Below are 21024 nucleotides of genomic sequence, written 5' to 3'. Positions count from 1 at the left end.
CCTGCTGAATTTATTCTGGATAACTGCTTCACGGCAGCCTCCCTGGTTTGTGACAGCTGCCGGAGGAGAAACTGGGGTATACTTGAGCTCTGAGTACTGAGCGAGTAATTTGGGGTTGTGGCAGATTCTCTGGAAGTTTGTGCAAAAGCAACTGTTGAAATATTTCACCATTTCCCTATTTACGAGTTCTGAGGGTTTTGGAGAGCGAGAGATTCGGGGAAGGTCAGGGGCTGCCTGCGTCTGTCAGCACCCGTGTTAGGCTGCCCTTGTGGGCTTGGGGGATCAGCTCTGATTTATGCTGGCCTGCAGAGAGAGTGCTTAACCGAGGGCAGGAAAGGCCCAGATGCAGGATTTGCAAGGAAATACTTGTTTTTATTTTCAGAGCAGCTGGGGAGTTGGGCAATAGCCTTAAAAACAAACAAACAATGACTCGCAAATAAGTTATCAAAAGGAGTGGGTGCATTTTAGGCAGCACTGAAGGACATGCTGATAGATTGACTTTTCTTCTGCTTTTAAACTCCTGCTCTGTGTGCCAGTGTGCCGAAGTGGTTTGACATCTGTTGTCCTGGCCTGAAATTTCACAACAGCCCTTCATGGTTGGAAGAGCCAAAATCTCATGAACCTTTACCTATGTGTAATCTGGTACTGCACATTCTCTGCCTGGGGCTCATGCAAGGGCTGGCTCTCTTTGACTAGCAATAGTGAGCTGTGAAAATGAAAAGGCACCAGGATATCTGCTTTTTCTTTTTGCACTTGGATGACATCACCGTTCCTCTGACAGCAATAAAATTAAAAATTAACAACTTGTAGAGATTGCCTTTAAAAAAGTGTTCTTGTATAAATATGACTCTTTAATAAACTTCATTTGTTCTCTACAAACGGAAATGATTTCTCAGTTTTAAGCAGCATATACACTTTCTGGATTGTGAAAATAAACCCAGAGCATTTGAAAGCTTGCCTGGAGCTCAGATGTATTTCCCGAATTTTGTTTTGTTTGCGGCTTGTCTGGGCAGGTATTTTTCTTTGCTAACTGGAGATTGGTTCTATAATTGCAAATATTAGGAATTGCATTTCCCCCACTTGCTAAATACTTCTAAAAAGTCAGCATCTTCGGAGAGCAATTCTCACTGCCTTGCTGAGCTGTTTGCTGCAAATAATTCATAGCTATTTGGTGGAAAAAATACTTGCTCATACTACTTTTGGTTCATCAGTGCCTTCAGTCTGTAGGTTGGAGGATCAGACATATATGTCCCAACTTCTACAAGTCAGTGCAGTGAGGAACTCAAAAATACATTTAACTAAAACAAAAAGCCTGAAAGCTGGCATGTTTCTTTTGGCCACAAAAGTGCTATACTTCTTGGGGAGATGGTATATTATAGGGAGGACATCTCCTGTGATGTTGAACCAGAGGGCTGAGTCAGAGCTAGCCTTATTTGTGGAAGGGCTCTATGTCATGGAAATGCTTAAAAGTGCAGCACACCTAATTGAACTCTTTTGAGGGAAGCTTTCCTTTCTTTTGAAGTTGCATCTGACTCTTACAAATAAATTGCATACTTTTACTTTGCGCTTTTGGCCATGAAACTTCAGATGCTGGTGTCAGGAGGGCTGCTACTATTACATTACACACAGACAGCCATTTATTCTGCAAAGTTTCAATTCTGGAGTATCTGACTCTCCAAAGTTAGCTGTACTTATTTTTCGTGAAATGTGCATGGCTCCCATTACCATCAATATTTGAACACTTCACAAACCACGAACAAACATATCTCCCTACATTTATTCAAGAGTACAATAGTACTATCCACACTTTACACATAAGAGGGATTAAGTTACATGTCTGAGGGCAATGAGGATGTTGGGCTAAAGCCAGGAATGCAGCCTGGCTCCCCTGAGGCTCAGTCTAATGCCTCAGAGGAAAATGTCTTGGAGTTTAGGGAAGCCTTACTAGAAACCTTGCTGTTCTCATCTTTCTCATGGGAATAAGGCAGTGCCCTAATGAGGGGGTGCCTGAAATGCTCCATTTTCTCTTCCTTTGGACAGAAAGGGTAATTTCAGTATCAGGCATAGCTTTAGTGTGGAGGTTCAGCCTCTGTCTGATCTCTGAGCTGTGAAATGTCGCCGTGGGAACTGCTATCCCAAGGAGTCGCGTGGCTGCGCTGGGCTCTCTGGCTGCCCTGTCTGGACTTGGCTTTTCAGACCTGGTCTGGCGAGCCATGCCGTTGGTCAGTCTTCATCCCCTTCCACCGCCTGGGGAACCGGGATGCTTTTCTGAAAGCAAAAGCGTCTTGACGCTTTGTCCTTGGGAGCCTGGAGCTAACGGCCACCAGGGGTCTGTGGCAAAGCAGCTGCTTTTCCCCATGTTTCCAAGCAGCCCTCAGGAGGTCAATAGGAGAACTTGCTCTTAAATGGTCGGGCTCACTGCCGGTGGGCTTCACGGGGCTCTGGTAGTAGGTGTCTGGGCCTGCTACGGTGAGACGCTCGGCTACGTCAGTACTGCCAATATTGGAGATACACCACTTAGTCTAAACTCATGTGGCCTGGAGAGGGGGAGACACAAGCGTTGGATATTGTCATTTTATAATTAAGGGCCTGATAAAGCTCACTGAAGTAAACAAGTCTTTAATTTGCTGCTTGGAGTCCGGGTTTTGACTTGAGGGGGAAAGCTTTCCTCTGCCATTTCTATGCACTCCTGCTAGGACTGAAATTTGGAAGAAGCTCTATACCAACGTTAGTATGTTTAAACGCATCTGAGAATAACTAATTTATTTCAGTTTATCTGTCTTTTTCTTCCAGTGGGATCTTGTTTGTGATTCTGCCTGGAAAGTTCACATTGCTAAATTCTCCCTACTGGTAGGATTAATCTTCGGCCACTTAATAACAGGATGTATAGCTGACTGGTAAGTGAAAAATCTTTTAATGCAATGTAACTATAAATAAATAACAATATTAAATATTGTTTAGATTTTCTTCTACTTTATATTCATGAAGAACCTTTGCATAATGATTTTTCTCACTTTGTGAAAGAAGCATGATGAATAAACAGTTTAAAACTGTGTTAATTGCTTGACCTGTGTAATTTATATCAAAGTAAATAACATGAAAATAAGCTATTTGATAGTTGACTTAGTTATTTCCCACCGACACAATTTATTACAGCTGTAAAGCTAGTACAGAATTAAGTATTTTCTAATTATACAAGTGAAGTCTTTAGTTTAGGGCTTGCTTTTTTTTTTAACCAAGAGCTACAGCCAAAAGAAATTGGGAGGGACATTGATTTGACTGAATACAAGACTAGTGTAATGTCAACCTTGTGCTTACACAGTATTTTTCAGGGGGTAGAAGGCTGTTTTTTGCAAACCTTTCCATTGTTCTATTTTTAAAGTTCTTGTTAAGCAAACATTTTGATGTAGTGTTAAGGAATTGCTGACTTATGTGCTGTTAATATTGGGGTATTAAATTTAAAAGCATAGAGTGCAATTCCTTAAATTGCAGTAGTGAAAACATTATTGGATACTCCAGTTATTCTGAGAGTTCAGCTTTTATTTAAAGAAAGGGTCTTGTAGTGCAAAAGGGGGGGGGGAGGGGGGGAATCAAAGGCATGACTCAAGTGATTTCAATGGAAACTTGCAGCATCTGAAACAATAGCTCCGCGATGCTGTCCCAGTCATTTCAGTGGCTTCCAGCACAGTTGCCAATGTTGGTGCTTTAAATGGCCCCAAGTTAACTCTTTTGCCATTCATTAAAACAGGAAAGGAAGAAGAAGAGTTGCCTGTTAGGGAAATCTTACAAAGCCTCAGCAACTCACCAGTTAGTTGGGAGAGAAAAGGTCCCCTGCAGCTGTGCGATAATTTGGCTCAAGCATTTGTAGCAAAATTGCATCTTAGTTCTTGAATAGTCACTTAAAATTTTTAGGCAAGTGAGGAATCACGAATTTTCAGTGAAGTAGGGAACATGCATGATGAATACAGTTGAATTTGATTAAAATACCAAATTAAAACAGGGCTCTAACAACACGTAGAAAGTACAGTAGGGAAGTGAATGAGGAATCTTGCTGGGTTTTCCTAAAAAGGAATCAGTGTGGAGAAAGCAGACTTATTCCCAAGTTAGGAAAATGCTGTTATGATTGACAAATAAGTCACAAATAAGTGAACAACTTGTTGCCTAAGGCACTGGCTTCAAGAGAGAATTGCAGTAAGCACATTTAATAGCTCTCTGCCACCAAAAGGAGCATCCTGTTCTTCCATCCATTTCTGTCCCTAGTGTGTACTTTGTGCTGCTACGTGTACTTGTCAGATACTTCTGCAAGCTGCTTAGCTGAGCTAATGCAGCATAAAATTACCCTGATATAAAAATGAGGTATTTTTTTCTTTTTGTCTAGTGAGTTTAGGAGAGCTTAAGGAGAATCTGGTTTCCAGCTGTGGTGCAAAGAAAAAGGTTAACTTGGTGGCTGGGGGGAACAGTGACCCCCTTGCCCTTTCGTGGGTGACCAGAAAGGATATGGTTTGCTGCCACCAAAGCCAGTCCTCGTGCTCCTTTTCAGTCCCCATCCTTGCCATCTGACGTAACTGACCCAGCAGGGATCCTGCGCTGGATAGTCTTTTTGTCATTTAGCAGTAGCATTTGGGGCTCATAAAAGACGACCTAAATGGGATTTACTTTGTTATTTAGTCACAACTTGAGTTTCCACTAGGGCAGGAGGTTGTGTGGAGGGACGGATACAAAGGGGATTGTACCTTTAAAAAGAGAAAAAGAAGGAAAAAAGGATGTCTGTCCGAAGCAAGAGCAGGGGAGATTAAACAGAGTAACGTATAAAACTGTTACAAACTTTCAAAATCTGTTTTCATTTCACTTATATACCACTCTCCAGTTTAGATAATTAGAAGATGGTTTGGTTTTTTTGTACCATTAGGGTTTGGGGCTTTGCTTTTCCTTTTTGAAAGAAAGCTTTTAAAGCTGTACGTGGTAAAGGTGTAGACTGTATTAAGGTAATTTGCTAAGTAAACTGAGTGGGCTATGTTCAAAATACAGTAGGTGTGCACGCTGGGATATCTGCGTGTGGAAAATCTATAGGAAGAAGGTCTGTAAACAAGTTCGGCTGTGTGAAGACCAACTGTGTCCAACGCCTGAATAAGTTACTTGTTCAACAGGCAGAGCGCTGCTGGCAATTTTGCCTGCTCTGGACAGAGGCTGTTGAGGTTTCTGTGGGAGGCTTCCTTCTGGAGCAGGTGGGCTTGGTGTTCATGTAGCATCAAGACAGCGGGTCTCTGCCTCTCATTTCCCAGTACTGCCCCTGCTTTGCACCTGCTCTGGTGCTTTTTGGAGCGTTTGTACCAGTTCAAGTCCCAAAACCTGCAAAGAACAGCATGGGAAGAGCAATTTGATCAGCTGCAAGAGCAAAGCTTAGTCTTTTGAGGGTGGCAAGGTACATGTGTAGGAGCATGCGAAGAGCAGGTCTTGTCCTCAAACCCATTCACTTTCCCCCTGTGGTGCAACTCTGACTACGTTAGGAGTACCTTTTTGATGCATCTGCATATCACACTGTGTGGATTGCAGATTCTTCAAAAGCCTGGGGTTGCTTGTATCCCTAGTTATTTATCTGTGCAGGCAGCATTTAGCATTTGATCTACATAATAGTATGCAGTGCAGGCTGAGACTTTCGTGGCACGGAAATCTCTCTCTGGAATAGTTTGGATGGCAGCAGATAGCATCCTGGGGCTGTTTTACTAGGGAGATTGTCTGTGGTTTAATTTCTCACAAGCATTTCCATGTACTGTTAGTCAGATAACTCCATCTACACATAAAAGGCTTTTTTGATACTCTAAGACACCATCCTGTCAAAACACTGCTGGATCACCAAATGTATGGCTGATAGCTGCCCTGGAGTTTTGATTTTTGAGGAATGTACTGCATGCCTTGGTGAGGAAGGAGACTAGTTTTGTGTCTGGGAGGAGATGCTGATGGTGCCTCTTACCAGAGGGCTTATCTGGCCTCAGTTGGCTTTCATGGGCCAAGGAGGGTCTTGGATTTCCTGATTCTTCATTATCAGCAACCATTCATCTGCATAACTTGTATAATGTTAGAAGAAATTCTATGTCCTAATGATGGATAACCTCGAGTAAAGAGAGTAGGAGGAGGGGAAGAAGGGAACTGATGTCTGCTAAGCATGAGGTCTTTTTTAATCAACATCAGGGAATGGCAGGTCAGGCTTGTGATGAGAATTAAGTTCCTAATTCTGAGTGTTTGCATAATGCCTTTCATCTACAAAACACTTCCACAAATACTAATTAGTATGAATTACATCTTGGCGATTACGAAAATAGGGCTGCGAAAGTCTGCGCAGATCGCTGATAACACAAAGTTCATAGGGTGCTTTTTTTTCTGTATTCAAGGTTTCGTATGAGGTACTTCCCCTCCCTGCCCAAGTGCTTTGTGTTCCATAAATACAAAATCTGAAGCACGCACAGCAGTAACTGCCCCAGTGTCCAGCATGTTCCCAGTGCGTTTCGTATCACCAAGGCAGTGATGTTGTGTTCCCCCCCTCAGCTCATCTTGTGGTGGGCTGGGTTTGTACGTCAACTAAGAGCAGTCTGCTTTGACTTTGCCGTCTTCAGTTTGCACGTTGGTGCTTTCTGTTTTAAAAACATTGAATGGTTAATGCCAACAAGTTAAATCTTTGAGATGCCCCACATCACCCATCGGGTGATGCTACAGCTGAAAAAAATAGTAAACCTGTCCTCATGCAAGGACCTATGACATCGCCTTCTTAGGTGTGACTTTGAAAAAGCATGAATAGTGACACACATACTGGTACACTCTTCTAGTTCCCAAAAATGTGAAAAATTATAACCATGTCTCCTTTTCAGCCGTTCACCCCCTATTTTATTATCTTGTTCCATTTTAATTAAAGCAAAATCCAAAGTTTTAATTGTGGATGCATATATACAATATACTTTATAGCTGCTGGTAACAATCTGCTGAAATAACTGAATAGAAACACTTCAGTGTGTGGAACTGGACTAAGTTGTGAGATTTAAATGCGCTTTATTGTGCTGACATTCCACCTGATGGCTGGCTTGCAGCTGACAGACTACTTTGAATGGGTTTGTGAAAGCTGCCTACGAAAAGCAAGTTCGTATATTCTTTGTGGAAATGGCATATGGAGCTGACTAAAAGGGATCCTCACTTCCACTGGAAAACTTGTGGGAGTTGACAAGTTGAAAAATTTTGGAAATCTCCACATAAAGATCCAATTCTTGCTTAAAAATAGACATGTGCTCTGGTGCTTTGTATCATTCTCCTTGCAGAGGAAGAGGGGGGGGAAGGGGGAATTATAAACACTAAGCATAGGAGTAAGAGATGTAAAAATCTCATTTTCCTTTGACATAAAAGAGCCAAACTCTGCAGCAAGTGTCCCATGTTCAGTGGCAGCATAGCTCTTCCTCCTCGTTGGCGCTGCACCAACACATGCAACTACAGGTTGCCCTGCAAAGCCTGCCTGCAAAGGAGGACTGCAAATCCTCACGCCCCTGTTGCCAGTAATAATTTTTGGAGCAGTTTCTTCCTTGCCCTCCAGTCAGGCTGGTTTTGCAGCCGCTGTGGAAACACAAGGTGGAGGGACTTGGAGCTCACAGTTTTCCTGTGCGTGTTACTATTGGCTCTCTAAGGCTCAGTGAAGCGACATGAGCCCTGTTTTGTGCTTGGTCTGTGTTTGTTAGGCTTGCCCTCAACAACAAGGCCAAGAAAAGTAGTTTTTTGAGCCAGCTCCTCTTGCAGATGAGGCTGAAAAGCACGTGTCTGTTGGGAAGAGGAGACCTCTGCAGTAAGCTCTGTGGCTGTAGGCTACAGAGAAATAATAATAGAACGTGCCATGTAACATATAATACCATACACTCTCCCGTGCTATTACAGAAAGCTCTGAGAAGTTGCTTTTAATCTCCAAGGGACTTCTTTATGGCCTTACTGCAGTTCCTAGATGTTTCCTTATTAACTTTTTGTGTTTTGAAAATGATGGTTAAATCACGCAGTAATACAATGTGCTGTCTCTGCTTAATCCCATCTGAAACGAACTTGTCAGTGCAAAGCTGGCTGAGGAATCTGGGTTTTAGTAAGTAGAAAAAAAATGAGAAGAATGGAACAAGCATTAAAAACGGGTGGCAATATTTGGAAGGGATTGCATGACTTATTCCCCTCTTTGCCAGTTATAATGATCTAGCATTATGTCCATCCTGGCTTTTAACACTGTTTCTCCATACTTCCTTATTTTTAGGGTTGGTCGACGGCCTGTACTGCTCTTCTCTGTCATATTCATTTTGATATTTGGACTGACTGTGGCACTCTCAGTGAACGTGACCATGTTCAGCACACTCAGGTTTTTTGAGGGGTTTTGCCTGGCTGGAATAGTCCTCTCCCTGTACGCACTGCGTGAGTATGCCTTCATCAGCCATCCAAATGTGTCTTTATCGAGTACGTGGTTTGCTGTTCTCTGGCTTCCCGCTTTCGTCCAAACAGATCAAACCAGAATCGTATGGACTGAAAAAGCTTTGGCCTGAGTTTTGGTAAGGAGGTAGGGATTTTGCAGCTGTCTCTTTAGGTTGCTACAGAGCAGTCTGTGAAGCTGTTTCAGAGATCATTTTAAAAGAGTTATAAGGTGTTTTTGGTTTGCTTTTTGTTATTTAAACCTAGAAGTCATCTGTGTCGTAGCCATAATGTGTAATGGGAGTGGATTTCACCTTGCAGTATTGAGTTCAGTAGGAGACTCCTTGCTTTCGCTGTCTCTAGCAGTACATATTCTGGCACTTTTTCAGAAATTCCTCTGTTACTTGCAGCAAGAGATCCCATGTCCCTGCCTCAGGATTGTAAAGTACAGCAAAAATATGTGAGAAGAGGAGCCTGAAGTCCTTTTATCAAGATTTTTTATTGTTGTTTTGTGGTTGTTTTTGTCTGTTTCACAAAACTACCACTGAAGACGTTACACCTTTATTGGGAAGTGTTTTAACCTGTGTGGTTCCCGTGGGAAGGGGCTTCAGCCATTACCAGTATGACATTCAGCTGGAAATTAGGCTTGTTGGGATATTTCACAGCCCAATGCAGCATGTTAGTTTTTCTTGGTTGGTGTTTGGTTTTTTTACTTTTAAGAGAGTCATTGCAACTGAAGATTTTCATGTGGAAATGCCATCTAAGTAAAAGTTTCATTATGGACCTTCTGAGATCAGAGCAAGAGAGTGCATGTGCCACCTTAGATCAGACAATAGCTTGCCAGACAAGGCTTTCATTCAGCAAATGGGAGATCCTGGTTAGTTTATGCTCTGCTTGATCCAGAGCAAGGACTTGAGTCTGATTCCCCCCTATAATTCAAGTGTTTGCTATAACTGCTGCATGTCTGCGTCCATTGCAAATGGGCAGCTGACTGGATAAACAATGCACAAATAGAGCTAGTAGGTGTTAGGAGAGTTCTGTGTGAAATTAGCTGCCGCCTGAACATCAGTGCACTGCTATGGAAGTGAGGAAATGTGAAAGATGCAGCACCTGCACCTCTGGTAAATCTTCTAACCTTCTGGCTACGGAGGTGAGGGCAGTGGGTTTTTCTGTATTAAACATTTTCATTTAAACAAACAAACAAAAAAAGTTGTCATCTTGGTGTAGAGTAGTGGGAGAGAATTAATTCCTAAAGTCTTATGAGAATGGGAGGAACAAGGTTTTTTGTTTTGTTATTGGTTTTGGTTTTAGTACTCAACCTGTTAGGCTTCTTCTTAATTTAGATTTACTATTTTTCCCCTTCTGCTAGAGTCCATAGCATGCCGTTGCACTCCTTTGTGGAGTCATCTTCTGTTTTATAGCCCCTCTTCCCTTTCTCTTAATGGCCTTGATTTCTTCCCCTGGAGGTTTGTTGCCCCTGAATTCCTGGCTGGCTGCCCTGAGCAGAACAACAGAAAGTGGAAAGTTTGGTCTGCTAGATGCAGTCATTAGCCGAAGTTCTCGAAGCTACTGTGCAGAAGCAAACTGTATAGGCTTGCACAGCCTGCAAAGGTAATTAGCCTGCCACAGGGATCCTTTACACTGTGTTGAGCTTGCTAGTTGTGCTTGGATTTATGGCCTGCCCAAAGGAAATTGTAAATAACAGTTCTGGATGCTTTGGGAGCGGGAAGAGCACTGAAGTGCTGTCTTTGAAACGCAGAGCTGCCAAGGTTGAGTTGCCCTCACCATTCAAACCGCACTCTTCTTAATAGTCTAACGCTGTTTTTCCTACCTGTCTGCCCTAACATGCAGAGTGAGCCCAGGGATGAGCCTTGCCTTCTGTGGAGGGACAGCACTGAGCCCGAGCCGCCTGTGCTCCTCTGCGGGCTTTCCTCAGTGTTGTAGTGAGATAGCTTCTTGTGGCCTCCACGTACAGCCTCTTGCCTGGAGCTGCTTGGGACTTGTCTAAAGAAGCCTCTTTTTGATGTTGATTTGTTAAACTGAAAAGTTTTTCTGCAGCTGCTGTAGTTTTGTTGGGAAACATGTTTCAGGCGAAATTTCTAGTGAACTTGCAGGAAGATACAGGCTTTGCACAGGTGATGGTGCTCGCTGCGAAGAGGGGAAGTGGAGGAGAAGTAAACCCAGGGCTTTCTCCTCTTGGGTGCTGCGGGTCATTGCATCATCTAGGAGAATGAAAGGCAGTTAATCCTCTTCCACTGAAGAAACACACACAGCTTTGAAAGGCTTTTTTTTCATGCTGATGTGGAGGGGGAGAGCTTCTACGTCTTCCAGGTACTGGGTTTCCTGCCCAGTACCAGCCTTCAATGGGTTCCTGTGCTCCTGAGCAGCTGGCACGCGTCTTGGCTGGTGAGGCACCAGCAAGGTCCTCAGGAAGCTCTTCCCAGGAGGGCGAAGTGGCTCCCGATGTGCCAGGCTCAGCAGTCATCTGATGCACAGAGCTGGAGCTGCCTGCTGTGATATGCTGGTTAGGTCCCGTGCTATGTTCGCCGAGCAGATTTCTACAGAAATGGGCCGCCCCTTGTTGGAGGAGATGCTGGGACTGGAGGCAAAATCTCCTGGAGAGAGAAATGGTGGAGGGGTGCTAAGGAGCACTCCGGTTGCAATGGTTGGAAGGGGATGTATGGCCTGCCCAGCAGTTAAACATAGAAAAGAGTGCAGATTGGGGGGATGGAGGAGGACAGGTTGTTTAAGAGAAAGCAGGGGAAAAGCCGTTTTTTCTGAGGGTGCCTTTTGTTCCAGTATTTGTTGCTGCATGCATGTCTAGGGAGGAAGGACGGGCGTCCTGCACCTGCTGGCTCAGCATGGTTGGATGCACGGCACCGCAGCCTGCTGCCCAGCTGAGGAAGAGGAGGAGGTTTGAGTTTACTCACTGGGGTGGAAAGCCCTAAGCCGGTCCTGTGAGGAGTTTCCTTTGGACAGGCCGAGAGGGAGGGGAAGGGGTGTGGGAGCCCTGAGCAGGGACATGTGTGCCTGAGTAATGCCTCAGCTGGTGTCTGTGGACTCATACAGAAGGCGAGGTGTGCCACTCTTACTGCAAATAGCTCTGCTTGCTGGTTGCAACTCATGTGGGACAAAGTACACTCAGCAAATGTGGAAGTCACAGGAGAAAGCAAATCTGATTATCGCAAGGGTGGGAAGGCTGTTGCTTCTGGGTCACTTTAGTCCCACTGGGGCATTGCCTCAGCCGTGACCCCGGGGCAGCCTTTTCCTGCCTGCTTGCGCAGAAGGCCGGATGCGACAGCTGACTCGGCGTGGGTCCCTTTCTTAGGGCTCACTTTCACGAGCTGGCGTGAGCTGATGCAAGAGCTTGCGTGGCTGAGGGCAGGAGTTCCTCCTCCCCGTTCTCCCCCTCTCCTCTCATGTGCTGCTGCCCAAGCCGTGCTGGCACCAGCATCTGCCTGAGCCCTCTGCAAGGGAAGCCATCCACCTTCCCTCTGGAGAAGACTAAGTGTGCTGTTGTCAGTGGGATGTGCCCTCTGGTCTTGACTCCTTTTCCTTTGGGAGACCTTCTGCTGGGCATCACATCCCTTGCGCTGCCTGAGCCTGGGGGATAGAGCGGGAGCGTGGCCCCACACCATGCAGGACCAGTTAAATGGATGAACAGAAGCAAGGGTTCCCTTCCAGCTGATCACTTCCTATGCTGCATCTGTCTCCTCCCCAAGATCCCTGCTTTTGTTACTTTCTGGAGTCGAAGCTAGGATGATGGTATTAATTAAACTATTCAAAGGGGAGAAGAGGAGGGGAAGAGTTGTATTTTTCTGGCAAATGCTCCCAGTAGGTTTAACGAGCCTCCCGTTAAAGTGCTGTGTGCCATCACTAATGACTGTACCTGAGCTCAGACAGCACAAGGCATGGTGCGGATTTGCACGAAATTGCAGGCTGTTCAGCAGTTTCATGGGTGACTGAATTACAGATTACACTGTAGAATTAGAAAGTCTAGACTTGAATGAACCAGTAAATAGGCTCTGGAAATAGCTTTGCTGAAAGGGAGACAACATCTTCTCAGGTTGGAGTGAGGAAGCAGGGGTGCCCCTCCGATGCGTAGTAGCAGGATGAGCTGGCATGCTGTTTTCTCTTTCACTGTTAAGAGAAAAAAAGTAGAAATGCTGTTGAAAATCGTAGGTTGTGTTTCAAAAGTCTGGATAAGCTTGGCAAAGGCTTCCAGATGGGTTAAGGTGTCCAGCTGTGATGTATCTTTCTCGTTTAGAGCTAGGTCAATCTAACCTGTTACTCCTGTAAATTGCACAGGCACCAATCTGAGAAGAGGCTAAATGTGGCTGCTTAAAATTTTTATTTTTTTTTTTTAACATGTATCCTGGAAAGCCAGAGCAGCGTGCTAGAAAGCTTGCTCCAGACTGAAGAATGAGCAAGTGCCAAAATGGAGCGTGGAAGCCTCTGGGTGCTGGGCTGTAGTGATGTCAGATTTGCAAAATAATTTTGCTTCCAGTCAGGTGTCAGTATAAAGGGTGAGATTTATCTCTTTGTTTTTTCTCTCTCTCTTCCCCCCCCTTCCCTGTCCCCCCCTCCTAGAAGTGTATAGGCTCTGAGATCCTGCAGCATCCCGAGTTTATAATGCCCACCTCCCTTGGAGTTTGAATGGTCTAAACAATACAATTGCTTGATTTTTATTGTCCGTTTTCCTCTCATCACTCTTCAGTAGCAAGGCCTCGGCTAGGCAAGGCAGGTGAAGCACTGGAAACGGCAGGCTCCGAAGTTGTTCTGTGTAATCTGAACCGGCTCAATAAATAACTCTGCAACGCATTCCCAAATCGGAGGATGTGGAAAACATCTGACTGCTTTCCAGTGCATTGACATGTGCTTTAGCTCTGCAGTAACGTGCCGTTCTCTCCGCTGACAGGTCTGTGATAAGATCAAGGTTGTTAAGCCACCTACCTTCTGTTTATGTAACCAGCCTTTCCTTGCTCTGAGTCACTTGACACAGATCTAGTAGGAGTGATCATAGAGGGATCGACTGAACGAAAACCTTACTGGATCACCCTAAAGTGACCATTAATTGTTAAATGATACGGAAGCTCTTTGTTTAAAGAGCAGCCACAGGCTGTTCTAACATCGAAATGGGATGTGACTTTCTGGGAACAGCACCTTTGTGTTTTTACTAGCTTTGTGCAAGAACTGTTGAAAAATAGCATGAAGTAGGGGCGCTCCAGCTGCCCAAAAAAAGGACTGTGCGTGCCTTTTATCAAATGCCTGGGGGCTCAATTTATGCAAGAGTGGAAAAGGTTATTGGAATTACAGTACTCTCCTTAGAAGTACAAATCTTCCTTGCTTTACATTGCTTCCTTTAGTACAATCAAATTATGACTCCTCATATAATCTGTTGGCCTCTTTCTTCTCAGTACTTCCTCCGAATTTCCTTCCCTTTTCTGGTGGTCAGAGCGGGTATGAGCTCTCCTAGGGACATGGTATCTGCCATTAGAGCATGGGCTGTCATCCTTATTTTAACCCCTACAAACTGTATTCTGGGGCAGAGGTGCCCTTGAAGCATTGCTAACACATTATCCCGAATCCTGAAAAAACTGTACTGTTTGAGGCAGTCAGTTTGAAATGAATTTATACAAAGTCTTAAAGTATGCCAAAGGGGAATAAAAGGAGGATCTTTCTAAAGCTCCTTGGGAGATTACAAGATGTTTGGTTAATGCAGAAATTGCAGCAGGATCTAATTTTAATCAGTTTTTCCATTCCAGTTGCTGAAAATTTTGTGTGTTGTCAGTGTGACCAAAAAGCCCATAGAATTAATTTTATTTGAGGTACTTTTTGTATGACTGGTCAATTGGGAATGCAATTAAGATGCAACACTGCAGTTGTTATACTTGTGATGCTGACAATCAGATGAGATTAGAGTACACTTGCAATTTCCCCAGCTCAAAATACAGCTTGCATTTACCATTTAAAGTGTCTGTCTTTTAATTGTTCCAAACGAGCTCCAGCAGTTTGGGTGTGCTCAGCGTGCAAAATCTTACCTTCTGTCATGCAAGTACTTGTAACTGTAACTGTTTAGGATTGTAATGACACTTTTAGGGATTTTTTTTTTTTTTTTTTTAATCTGAACAATGTCAAATAGGTCTGCTCATCCCTGTTGCACAGCTTAAGAGCTTGCTGCCACTGAAAGGAAATGGGGGTGGCTCCTCCCCTCCCCTTCCAAATTCCTTTGCATTGTCTCAGCTGCTCATACAACCATGGCTTCAAACTATAAGGGGGAATTTAAGATGGATGTATAGTTAGATCCAGAAAGTTGCCTTTCACTTGCAGCTCTTTGACTTGCCTAAAGTGGTGTTAGAGCCTTACTGTAAGCATAAATTGTAAAGCGTTTGTTCCCCCTGCCTTTTTTTTGTTGTTGCTGTAAGACAGCTGCTAAACAGCTTTTCCTTGCTACGTAGATCCAAGCTAGTGTTCAGCGTTGTGGAGGGTTGCTGGCGACAAAAGCTTCACGTAACGTATGCGCATGCATCTGTGCAAGCCCTGTCCAAAGTGACTGATGCCGCTGTTGGGACATGGGTGGCCTGTATCTTGCGGAGTCCTTCGGCTGCTGTGCACCAGCGCAGCCCCCCTGCGAGCCTCTCCTCCTGAGGGCGGGTCTCAGTAGTACTGCCAGGAGTCCTCCCGTCAGGAGGAGAGCACTCCACCACGGCTGTTGGGTCTGCTCCTTCTCACCAGCAAATTGAAGTGCAGAGCCTCCCCACTATGCCCTGCCCAGTGCCTGAGCTCCAGCTACACTGCTTATTTTGGCTGGGGAACAGTTATGTATTTCGCAGTTAACAAGGGTTTGGTATTGCAGCAATGTTGTATCACTGGTGTATGTCTGATATTGTTGTGGGTTTATGGTTAATCGCATACTTCCATGGTCTGAGAGGTACATTGTGGGTTGGTTTTGTTGTTTTTTTTTTTCCTTTGAGAAATGCAAGTGGTTTGGAGACAGGGATGTGAAAGCTCTGTCAGTTGTGCTTTATTTTATTTTTTTTTCCTCCCTAGCAGGAAACTGAATTTGTTGCAGAGAGCGTCAGAAAGAAGTCGTACATATAAAGCCTATTCTGCTAAATCTGTTTGCTTACTAGTTTAGTTTTAGCTGTCCTGTTCCTCAGCTGTGTCCTTACACTTGGCAGAACTTGAAAACTGCATGGGCTAGTGTTGGAAAGGAGATGGGCAGCAACAAGCTCAGGGGCTGCCCTTAAGGTAGTCAGCATACGTAAGTTTCTGCTGCAAAAGGAAGCATGCATAGGTTCATAAATCACCTATGAATGAATGGTACTTTACTTCCCTTTCCTGCCGGTCCCTACAGGTTAGCTCGTCAGGAAAACGCAAGCCAAATTATCGTGGCAACAGGATGTGCATAGAAGAAAAACCACGTGTATGAGGAAGGTGGATTTAGAAGTTATCTGTAGTGACCTGAATATTCAAGTCCAGCAACAAATGTCAGCATGCAAATTCACATAAATATTTATGTGCCTTTCAAGAGGAACTGTAATTTAACAAGGCTAGCCAAATTTCCATCCCCAGTCACGCAGACATGACTCCTATTTTCTCGCTTACAAATAACATAACCCCGTGGGATTTTTACTGGTTCAAGTTAATTAAATTTCACTCAAAGCATGAAATTTGTAGGCAGCGCTCGTTGCAGTATTTCTGCAAATGCGTATTATTTCGTCAGATACAATAAAAAGTTCACTTTTGTTTTAATTCTTTGTTTTATTTGTTGTCAGTCTGCAGAATTTAATTACACATGCTGTACCAGTGCTCATATCACTCTTTTCTTTTTTTAAAGAAAACTGCTCAATGTTGCATTGCGGATGAATTTGTTTATAAGTTTTATGCTGCGATTACTGATGGACCTAAAAGCATGAGCTATGTTTTGGTCTTTTGAGAACATCTGGTCCCTTCCTAAATGAATTGTACGTATGCTTATGTAGGTTTTAGAGAAATTGAGACAAAGTGCTTGTTAGTATCTTGAAAACTTGTTTGCTCGCATTCTTTGAATTCTGGTTATGGTATGAACTGGGAGAGAAGAAATCAGTTTACGGAAGTCTAAAGAATGATGTGCAAATCTTTGCAAGCACTACTTCAGTTTTGTATATATGAGCTGTGTGTCTGCTTTAGTCACCCGTACGTTCAGTAAGGAATCTTTCAACTATAGATAATCTTGAATTTAGGCTTGGTAGTAAAACAGGTAGTATCTTAGAGAAAAAGGGTGTTTGAAGAAGGCTTCGTGGCTTGGAAATGTAGCTGTCCCTTGATAAACAGTGTCTGTGCTGAACTGTGGGAGAGAGCACAGTCCAGTATTTGCATCAGAAGCTATGGATCCACGTTCCTGCGCCTCTGTGGGTGATTTCACCAGCTTCTGGATGCCCCAGCATCTTTCTCTAACCGGATTGTGTTTGGAGGAATTCAGGGCAGACTAACCATTCTTGTGGCTTCTCCTTCCAGCTCTCTGTCCTATTCCTGTGGTAGAGGTCACCCTCTTGTAGAGCAAGCTGTTAGCTCGTAGACTGATGCCTCAGTCCTCTCCCATACAGTCAGGCATTTAAGTGCAAATACATCTCCATCAGTGGCTTACCTCACACATTCCATATGTTAGGTTAAGGACATGCATTTCATTCTGCTGCTGTTTATTGTCCGAGGAGAATGATCTCTGGCAGAAACGGCAGCAGAGCACAATGTTTGTGCATGCCTTGGCCAGCCGGGGATGTGAGGAAGTGCCTTGGTGTGGTGGAAGAGGGCTGGAGTGGAAGCTCTGCTGGAGTGCGGTGTGCTGTAATTAATAATTCTGTTAAAAATGCAGACTGGAAGACCTGTGTGCCCCAATACTAAGGCATAGGTAAGTTATTTCATGTACCATCTGTTATCCAAACACTTGAGACTAATTCTGTGGAGAAATGAGGAGGGCATTTTCTCCATGAAGCGTTCAGTTCAATAGATATTTAAGCACGTGGACCAGGGATCATTGTCTAAAATAAATAAATTAATGAATCCCCAGAGTTTTCTGCTTGATGTGAAACTGCTGTCCAGAAGGAACAAAGTGCCACTCTGTCAGCTCCTCTCTAAGGGCCTTCTCCAGTTCCAGTGCTGCTTCCACCCTGATTTCAGTCCTGTACTGGTAGGCAGTGTAGCTGTCTCCTGGGTATAGAGCTGTCTCCCTTGGAGCACTCACTTTACAGCTTTATAAGATAAGTCAGAAGAAAGAAAAGTAACAAAAAACATACAGGAAGCAGAATCAATAATCTCGTGAGGCAAAAAGCAATATAAGGGAAGAAATGTTTTTCTTATTATAGCAAACAAAAATGGATTGAAGGCAGGGAGAAAAAACAAGAGCAACTTAAAAAGATTGTATAATGGTAGAAGTAGCTTATGTGGTGAAACTGCAACCAGCATTCCTAATAAAATCTCATTTTGGTTTCATTTATAGCTTTGACTTTGAAAAGGGGGTTTTGTCTAGAACTTGACTGACTTGTTTTTCAAGGCGCAAACCCAAATCTGTGTTTCTAGGAAGCTTGAACATAATTAGTTAAAAACCTTTTGAATTATAGATCCATTAAAAATGACTGTGCTTTGAAAGTTAAATAAATAAAGCTGTTGGTGTTAGTCATCTGTTGGAAAAAAATGGCTTTTCTTGTATCTGTACAGTAGAGAAACCCAATTACTGTACTCCAATGCTTTGGAATTTGGGCAGGAGAAGCTTTGATTATATGAACCTTGACTCTACCCATATGAGTCTTTTCAGATGTCACGTGTGAGTTTAGAGTTCTGAATCAGCCTGAAGTGTTGTCCCATCCTTGCTTTTTTTTTTCTTTAGTGTCTGTGCTAAGTCTAGAAGAAAATATGTAAAGTTCAGTCTGCATCTTGTAAACTTTAAACCTGATGGATTTGACTTTTTCAGGAGACAAACTTCACCCTTCTTGAGTGAGTGTTGCATTTCAATAAAATAAGTATTCATGCAGCTGCCTTTCCTCCCTTCCTGACTTTTCCTTAATGATGTTCTTCAGCTGAGGGTAGGTGCTTCACACGGGTCTGGGGTCAATAACATGTGGCAAAGCAGAGAACAAGAATAGCCAATGCATGATCCAAAGAGGGAAAATAAAGAAAATAGAATGTATGATACGTACAACAGCTACCTTTTCTTTCTTGCTGCTGATAAGAGAGAACGTGACAGATATTTTTCTAAAAGAAGAAATGTGCTCCTATCCAATGAAGAATAATAGCAGCAATTAAAGATTTCATATCCTAGTTATTTTGGAAATAAAACCATGGCCAGACAAAGCAGGCAGCGTGTCATGCTAGCTTGTGTGAATCTGAGTAGCACTGGCGTCTTGGTGCTGTACCTTGCTGGGATCCTGGCTGGGAGTTTTAAGTGCCTGGTGGGACTTGCACTGGAGATACTCGTGCTTTTTCCCGCCAGGACAGCTTTGCGTATGACTTCTGATTAGGAAACATTTACTTACCCATAGCGTTTGTCCTTCCTTCAGGCCACTGATGCATGTCCTGCTTGCCCAGTGCCACTCGGCTGGAAGCCAACGGCTGCAGCGTGGCTCTGCTCACAGCAGCGCAGTGCAGATGAAATACCTCACAGAAGTGGACTTCTTGGAGAAATAACCCGCCTGCCTATGCAAGCGGGAGAGGGCCCTTTGTTTATGTGTATATACAAAAAAGATCCTTTTTGCCCTGATTGCTGGGAGTAGTTAAAAATCTCAATGACGGTGCAGGAACTGGCTGAAGCTTTTGCCCTGCTCTCTGAGGGAAAATCTGACAGCAGCTCAGGGACAGCCTAAGCCGACCTGGCTCTGCCTGTTCCGGGTCTGCCCATCCTTCCCTGGCCGGTGCTCCCACCTACTGCTGGCCCTACAGTGAAGTGAATCAAGGGTGTAAACCAGCAGAAAGCTATTCATTTTGTTGTTTGGTTTGAAGTCAGTTTTCCCCTGATCTCCTTCCCCCCCCCCCAAAAGCTCACCGCAGGGTCAGATGAGCATGGGCAGACGAAGGAGGAGAGCAGGAACGGGTGACTGGGGAGTCAAGGAGAGAAGAGGGACTGCAAGAGCCACGATACTAATTCGACTTGCCATGGTGCCCTGCTGTAGATGCAGTTTAAGAGCCCTTGTGCCTTGCTCATAGTGCAGATGAATCAATTCTTGCAAGCTTATTGCAGCAACCTTAGGTCAGGAAATTCTCTTGGTGAAAACAGATTAGGCTGTTACAAGTCACCGTGAAGCTTACCTGTATTCAGTGTGGGTCATTCCTGAACGTGGGATTTAAAACTTCTTTCTTACAGGCTTTTTAAAGATTAGACAGTGTTTAATTGCATCTTGGCAGAGACAGCAGGTCTAATATGTTTAGAAATGTATGTCTTGGGCAGGTCGATGTTTCCTCCCAGGATTTGTCTTTGTTTGAAGTAGTAGCAGATGTACTTCCACTTCTAGGCACTGACTAACTTGTCTTGGAGAAGAGTGGATAAACTGGCAGCAGAGAAGAGGATTCTTAAAAATAATTTATAGGGATCTGTATGTCTTTAACTTTATTTACTTCAGCTCTCGGAGTGAGGAAACTGGCTTTGGATTTATTTAAAACTTTGAAACTCAGTTGGAGAACCAAATATGATCAGGTCTTGGTTATGAGACTTCCACTTTTCTGGCTGGCTTTTCTTAGCAACATCCAAATTAGTGAATAAATAGAAGCCTCCAGTATGCCGATGACAACAAATAATCTGTGATTCAGAGTAAAACATCTTGATCGTGGACTTGGCAGTCCTAAATCTTCAGGAGCAGAAATGCAGGCCGTCAATCTGATATTACAGTACTGGAAAGACCCAGTTTCTTTGAAAAGGTCATTTTGTTGCTGTCCCTTCAGTTTTGCTTCAGTAAATTTTACCCTTTAAGGAGACTAGATTTTATTTTTGGTTTTGGGGGGAAAAAAAAAAAGGTTAGGGCTTGAACTGAGGGGCAGAGATGATGTCGTTTGTGTCTAGGATAAAGATGCTGAAAGATACCCTGCACTGAATTGTCTGACCAGCTCGTATGACCTTGATCTTCTACTTGGAACATTTGCAAAGCCTTTGGGATTGTTATAGTGTTCTTTTTTTATCTCTGCTTGCTTAATTAATTTTTGATTGCCACTTAGGTGGCTGCCACAGCATGTCCGTCTCTATTTTAAAATATTATACTGTGTAAAATAAGGCAAATACGGAGGGAAGTTTCTGGATTTAAGTGTTAAGACTTCAGCTGTATCTCCCATTTGTTTTGTTATAAATGGCAGTACTGAAAAGAGTAAGTTTCACTTTCTCAACACTGGAAGGGAATAGTGCTTATTCTTTGGAAAAGACATCTGTGAGAAAGGTACACTACAGCACTTGTTATATTAAGGGAATTCACTAAGATTTGTAAGATTTCTATGAAAACAAATTTGTCCTAATGATTCTGAATTGGTAATATTGGTCTGCAAAATATTATGCACAATTGTAATTTCAAATAACAGAATTTTAGTGACTTAAATTTAAGATGTTACTGTAACAAGGTTAAATGCCAAACCAAACAATCTCTAAGGGTTTTT

At 43.5% G+C, this 21024-nt stretch overlaps 1 protein-coding gene across 1 annotated transcript in view; it reads left to right on the top strand.

Annotated features, from left to right (window-relative positions):
- Window positions 1-21024, top strand: part of SLC22A23 (solute carrier family 22, member 23) — a 113482-nt gene that overhangs the window by 15348 nt on the left and 77110 nt on the right. Inside the window, exons 2-3 of the mRNA XM_009326523.1 lie at window positions 2794-2897; window positions 8267-8421. Coding sequence (XP_009324798.1) covers window positions 8352-8421 — 70 coding nt within the window. The 5' untranslated portion in view covers window positions 2794-2897; window positions 8267-8351. The remainder of the gene's footprint in view (window positions 1-2793; window positions 2898-8266; window positions 8422-21024) is intronic.

This window comes from Pygoscelis adeliae, unplaced genomic scaffold (genome assembly GCF_000699105.1).
Source record: "Pygoscelis adeliae isolate BGI_AS28 unplaced genomic scaffold, ASM69910v1 Scaffold186, whole genome shotgun sequence".
In the NCBI taxonomy this organism is placed as follows: Eukaryota; Metazoa; Chordata; class Aves; order Sphenisciformes; family Spheniscidae; genus Pygoscelis; species Pygoscelis adeliae.
Note: the sequence above shows the minus strand (reverse complement) of the source record. Positions and strands in the feature narration are given on the sequence as shown.